Here is a 6,883-nt window from a genome sequence, read left to right on the forward strand (position 1 = left end):
AAGTAGTGGGTATGTTATGTGAAAACTAACCGGGGACCCTCTTTTATAATTCAGCTCAACAGGCTGTTAAAAAGAGAAAAATTTGCGGAGTAGGGGATTCTTTTTGTGGTCTTCCTCCTACGCTTGCCCTGCTTTACATTTCTGAAACTTCTAAGTCTGGGGAGTTTTTTTTTCTCCTCTCCTTACTAAAGCTTTGCATCTTGTACACTTGAAGTCATAAATTTACCTCCAAACCACTATGACAGGTACATTGATATGCATTTCGTGGACTCTGCTAAATATTAAGTTTTGTATTGATCCTCATCTAAATTAATTGAACGAATCTAAGTATAGCAGAGCAGTCCAAATATTGAAAGTGGGTCATATTTATAGACTGTAGTACATGTCATTTTTCTTTGTAATGTAAATTTTATACTGGTGAAGATGTGATATATATAAGGGAGATTCGAACTTTTATCTTTGGTACCAGGGGTTAAAAAGGCATTTTTAATATTTCATCTCTATAATCCTGCAACTCATATGATGAAAAAATATGAGAATGTTCAGCTCTCACCTAGGATTCTCCTTGTAAAAATTCAACCAGTAAATCACACTTAATCATTATATGTAATATATGGAGTATTTTTTTTTTATCAATGTACTACATTTTATTGTTTCAGTCATGCCATCTTTAAAATATTTTGTGGTGCAAAGCATTTATAAGATGGAACCACAAACACAATAGGCTGACCATTGTCCAAGTGATTTATTGCTCTGCTGTTGCTTATTTAGGTTCAAGAAAAGTTCACAAGCTGCTGATTTTTTTTTAGAAAAGAATTAAAGCTATGGGCGGTTTTATACTAAAAATTATTCTATTTATAAGGCATCTTAAATCTACACATTTATGGTCTGGTACTGAGACCCAGAAGTTTTAGTACACTGGATTTACCAGGCTTTTCATCAAGAACTGCAGTATTGCTATTGTTATCAGTTCATGCAATATCCTATAGAATTTAGCTTGAATTTATATCATAATATCTTTCTACAGCATGGAGATTAGTATACTAAATAATTTCTCCATTTATAAATATTCTCTTTAATACTATGGATAGCATTGTAGTGTTGTTACTGTCAAATTGTTATTGCGAACAGACATTTATTAATTAAAAAGGGCATTTTTTATATATATGTAACCAATGTACGGCCGTGCTGATTCAAATAAATTGGTGTTAAACGCACTTTGCTACAAAGACCCGTGAGTGCCCATTTTTCTTTGGTTACATATATCTGGCTATTTTTGGAGCACCCGGGCAAATAAAAGCCTGTGTATACTAACAGTATTTTTGAGTGTGCAGCCGCTCCCTTTGGTTTATATATATATATATATATATATATATATATATATATATATATATATATATATATATATATATATATATATATATATTTATACTATTTAAAATGTAATCTACGAATATTTAGATTTAAAAAATGCACCAAATCAGTGAATGATTACATACCAGGCCATTTCCAATGCACACTAGATGCAAAATACTGTTAATTTTATGCGAAGGCCTTTTTGTATAGTAACAATGTGATTGGATTAAATGAAATATGGTGCCTAAATAATTGTACACCACAATAAATCGTCTGGATCAGTAATGCGGCTACAATTCAAACTGTTTCTGACACTGCATACAGGCTATGGCTTTCACTGAGAATATACAGCACATGCAGGTTTAACTAAAATCTCATATAGCAGCTTCAAATAATTGCATTTCACAAAAGCTGACAAAGCCGTTTTTCCAAAATGGATCAAACAGAAAGTTGTTGAATGGTGGTAGTTATATTTTAACTGGGGTGTAAGACCGCTTAGTACAATAGACATAGATCCCCCCCCTTTTCCCCCCCTAGTTTTTCACGTTCTGAACCTTATCCAATCAATCAAGTTATAAACAGCTTGCACAAGTTGGAGTGATAGGGGATTGGGGGGGGGTTAATCTTTATCCAAATTTCTAGGGACTACAAGGCTAGGTTCTTAAAAATATTGCAAAACATATCTTCAACTTTGAAGGTGACGAGTAATCTGTGTTTGATCACACTTGAGGGAAAACTATTAACATTTGTTGAAAGAATGAAAGCTATATATTAGTAGCAGAAGACAAACTATTTGACCCTTGAGACTACTGAATTTGAACATTTGTGTATTTTAGATATATATATATACATTATATCCAGAATACTCTACTGGGGGATTTGGATAGTGTAAGAAGTTTGCTAATGTCCATCTGTGAATGGTTGCTTGTCAAGCTAGCTCTTTAGACACAACTGGATGAATACAAAAGTGAGGTGGACATTCCTGACTTATGGATTTCTCATATTTTTGTAAATTCTTAATTTTTTGTCTACTATGTATCCACCCCCTCACTTTAACTTCAAGATTAATTGGATACATTTAGGAGATGAACCAGTGGAGAGTTGTTACTTCTATATTCCCATTTAGAGCCCACATATGAGGCTTTAAAATGAAGCTTTTTTACTTGAGTTTTTCCTATTACTTATGAGCAAAGTTATTATGACCAATAGTTTAATAGTAAGAACTGGTTAACACAGTACCATACCTTCTCTCCAGGCAATTGGCAGCTTATACTTTTTGTATAACTAGCTGGTACCTTTTTATTTCATTGTGTCTGTTATCTTCTAGGTCAGGTGACTGGAACAGGAGTCAATGCTCATTGATAAGGGTGAAAATCCCTATTGATCCAAGAAACCAAGATGCAGAAAACAGCTTATTATGAAAACTCTGGATTGTTTGGAGGGTACACTTATGCCAAGCCAGAAACATACAGCTACAATACAAGCCACCAGCCCTATTCCCAATCTGCTTTGGAGAATGATTATCCCAGTTCAGCCTGTTCAATTCAACCATCTGCAATAAGAGCTCCTAACCATAAGACTGGTGATCTTAGTGGCAGCTGCATGAGGACAACATCAAATCAGAATGCAAATCAGACACCCAGTATTAATGATCAACCTCACCAAGCACCATCTCTTCCCCCCTCCTCGCCAAGTCATGGCACCTCAACTCAGAAAAAGAGTAAATCCTCCAATTCATCTAATTCTTCCCAGGCTACTATCAGTAAACAGATATTCCCATGGATGAAGGAGTCAAGACAAAATTCCAAACAAAAAAATGCCAGCACCCCTCCAGGTAAATTGAACTTATGTTTAGTTTTTTGCACTCAGCACCAGAGATATAGCAACAAGAGACAGATAGTTCCAAAATAATTTATCTAAACTGGTCTGATTTGGATGTGGCCTATAAAATCATCCCTAAAAATAATCTCCCTAAAAAATAAAGAAATCTTCCAACCTCTACCAGTACACTCTGAGTTTTGGGTCAGCATGGATGCCAGTGTCTTTTATCCACATCACAGAGGTTCAAATAATAATAATAATAATAAATTGTGCATTATTTCTACTGACACTACTCACTGATACGTTGAACAGGCTGCAGTTAGTTAAACCTAATGTTTTTATCCAGTATTGGTATAATGAATCCAGAGTGGGATGTCCTTTGAAGGCCCCTACATTTATTGGAAACATGTGAAAAACAATAATAATTTGATGTCTTGCCTATACTAAGATCATAATTGTTTTCATGTGAGAAAGAAGAATGCAGAGTTGAGAGTGTACAGCACAATGGCCATAGACCATATTATTTTTCATTACATTGTAATGTGTGATCCGGTGCTCTATGTATTGCTGCGGGGCAACTGCTAAGACAGTCAGTAATATACAATTCAAACTAAACCTGTATTTTTTATTTGACATAATAATATTATAACGAGACGATACATAAGGTAATCGTTTATAATTCAGACATATACACATATATCCTATTATATATGTATACACACACACACACACACACATATATATATATATATATATATATATATATATATATATATATATATATATATAAAGTCCAAAATTAACAATTGCACTCCAATTACCACTTTTTTCTGCCCAGTGCCAAGTAGCTGCAACAGCAATTCATATAATATCCAACGTTTCAGTCTGTTTATTAGACTTTCATCAGGACAGTCCCTGGAGTGCCGGTAACAATTTTGGATATTATATATATATATATATATATATATATATATATATATATATATATATATATATATATATATATATATATTTACATATATACCGGTATATACACTCACATATATATTGTGTAGAAATAGATAGATATATACAAATACACATGCTTAAAAGTATGCCTAGGTGCAGAAAATACATTGTGTTCTAACAAAAGCTATTGTACTTCTAGCAAATTAAAATTTATGTGCTTACATAACATAAATCCACCCCAGCACAGCTGTAAATACGAAATACCCATGGTTTACTTTGACCATATGCAGTTATTCCCCCTCTCAGTACTCGTAGTTTATGTGCTCATGGAAAGAACATAATTTAACTGGTAGATTAGTTTTGTTGTAAGAGATGGGCTCCTCGCGACTGAAGGGTTAAATATTAACCCGTCCACTTTCACGTGAATCTGTAACACAGATAACTAAAGTGTTGACATCAACTTTTTTTCTGCTGATTTATTTATTTTTTTAGTTTAATGTAAAACTCAGTGAAAGGACATCACAGTCTTTATGGGCAAGCATTCGAACATTGGGGGTCTAAGGCTAAGTCTGACCGATTTAAGTGTCAATATTTCTGCTTATCCGGGGTAAGTAATTCTGTGATTTCATGTATTTAACTAGGAGAAAACTGCGAGGAGAAGAGCCCCACGGGTCCCTCATCCAAGAGGGTCCGCACCGCGTATACCAGCGCCCAGCTGGTGGAGCTGGAGAAAGAGTTTCACTTTAACCGCTACCTCTGCCGCCCACGCAGGGTGGAAATGGCCAATCTCCTGAACCTCACCGAGCGGCAGATCAAGATCTGGTTCCAGAACCGCCGAATGAAGTACAAGAAGGACCAGAAAGCTAAAGGGATCATGCATTCTCCTGCCGGCCAGTCCCCAGACCGCAGTCCGCCCCTAAGTGGATCCAACCATGTGGGTTATTCTAGTCAACTACCGACCGTTAATAGCCTAAACTATGATGCTCCTTCTCCAACATCGTTTGCCAAATCACAGCAAAACATGTATGGCTTGGCTGCTTACACTGCACCCCTCGGCAGCTGCTTACCCCAGCAAAAAAGATACCCGGGTGCAGAATATGACCATCACACAATGCAAAGTAACAGTGGCTTTGCCAATCCCAATCTGCAGGGCAGCCCTGTTTATGTTGGAGGGAACTTTGTTGATTCTATGCCAGCTTCTGGTCCGATGTTTAACGTTGGACATCTCTCCCACCCCTCTTCTGCTAGTGTGGACTACAGCTGTGCCGCCCAAATCCCAGCCAACCATCACCACGGACCCTGCGACCCTCATCCCACATACACAGATTTAAGCTCCCATCACACGACTCAGGGAAGAATGCAAGAAGCGCCCAAACTAACGCATCTGTAACGAACGGGCGGAGAGGAGACAAACGCAGACGGGAGACGTACTCATTAAATTACCTCACTTTTTTGTCAGAAAGAAATTGTTACTGTACCTTATTCTAAGAGTGCCAACAATTGAAAGGAATGTTTTGTCAATGGCCAGCTCCATTCCTCTTTGAAACCCCCACAAGACAATGATACAGACAATATTTACGTATTTTAAGCATGACAGTGCAATAAAGTAGGAACCAAGGCACAAAAAACTATTAATGATGTACTTGAAGGTAAGTCTAATAGAGAATTTAGTATTAGCCAGGGTCATGCAAGGGTGTTTTTGTACCAAATGGGCAGCAAAGCAGATGTGGCTTGCATAGAACTCTTTATTTATGAATATAGCAATGTTGGAAGTGCATTGAAATAAGTGATATGTATTTATTTCAAGAGCAGAATTGTGAGGAAAAAAAACAAGAAAAATGAGAAAAAAAACATTTTTGTGTTATTATTTATCATTGTCTCAATGTATTTATGTGGATATTTGTAAACGTTACTCAGCATAACTTGGAAGAATGATTTAGGTCCATTGTGGCTACATTTCCATCTCTATACTTTTTATATTTTATATTATTATTTTTGGTCGGAAAAATGAGAGATTAGTTCTAAGCAGTTGTATCTGTGGCTGGTGTATGTAGTGTATGTAAGGGTTAATTAAGGCAGCACATTGTAATTCAATGATTCAAAAAAATGTAGTAATTTCACAATGGGCATTTGACATTTTGAAAAGTTATAAATTACTTTTTTTATTGTCTGGTATCATTTCATTAGTATTTAGAATAAACGGTATATAATCATGTGTATCTGTTTGAATAGACATAAAGCTAATAGCTGATCACAGGGCCCCAGAATTATTCCATATGCTTCATATGGGCCTCTATTGCACACAGGTGTCTATCATATGAATATACCATTTACTAGGTAAGACCAATATCTCCAACAATTTTAATGCTGTGAGGAATCTTTTGAATTACATACTTGTTTGCTATAACACCTCTTTTTTAATGGCTTCTTCATTGTTTATGTGGCTTTCATTGTGATTAAATGAAAGTTTGTATATTAAATGTATATTTGGAATTCTAATGCTACCGATTTTTGAAAAAAACAAACAAACAAAAAGATTTAAAAAAAAAGACAATCAAAAATGTAAAAAAATGAACAGAATAGCCCAATGTTTTAAAATGTTAACATGGAATATTGTTAAAAGGGCTTTTTGAAACAATGGAATTTCGTTTACAGGGTAAAAAAAACCCCACAGTATTATGTAGGGTTAACACATAAATTATAATAATAAAAAAGGAAATAAAGAAAAAAGTAGTTTTTTTAAAAAATAATTAAAGAT

General features: G+C 35.1%; 1 protein-coding gene across 1 annotated transcript; it reads left to right on the forward strand.

Moving 5' to 3' along the window:
* The first annotated feature begins 2,707 nt into the window (after nucleotides 1–2,707).
* Nucleotides 2,708–5,515, forward strand: LOC149285988 (homeobox protein Hox-D3-like). The gene is given in 3 exon segments (XM_089494690.1): nucleotides 2,708–2,735; nucleotides 2,738–3,190; nucleotides 4,767–5,515. Coding segments are annotated over 3 exon segments (1,230 nt in total).
* Nucleotides 5,516–6,883: the final 1,368 nt, after the last annotated feature.

This window comes from Sceloporus occidentalis, unplaced genomic scaffold, assembly GCF_023333645.1.
Source record: "Sceloporus occidentalis isolate IW3139 unplaced genomic scaffold, rSceOcc1.0.p SCAF_74, whole genome shotgun sequence".
NCBI classification, from domain to species: domain Eukaryota; kingdom Metazoa; phylum Chordata; class Lepidosauria; order Squamata; family Phrynosomatidae; genus Sceloporus; species Sceloporus occidentalis.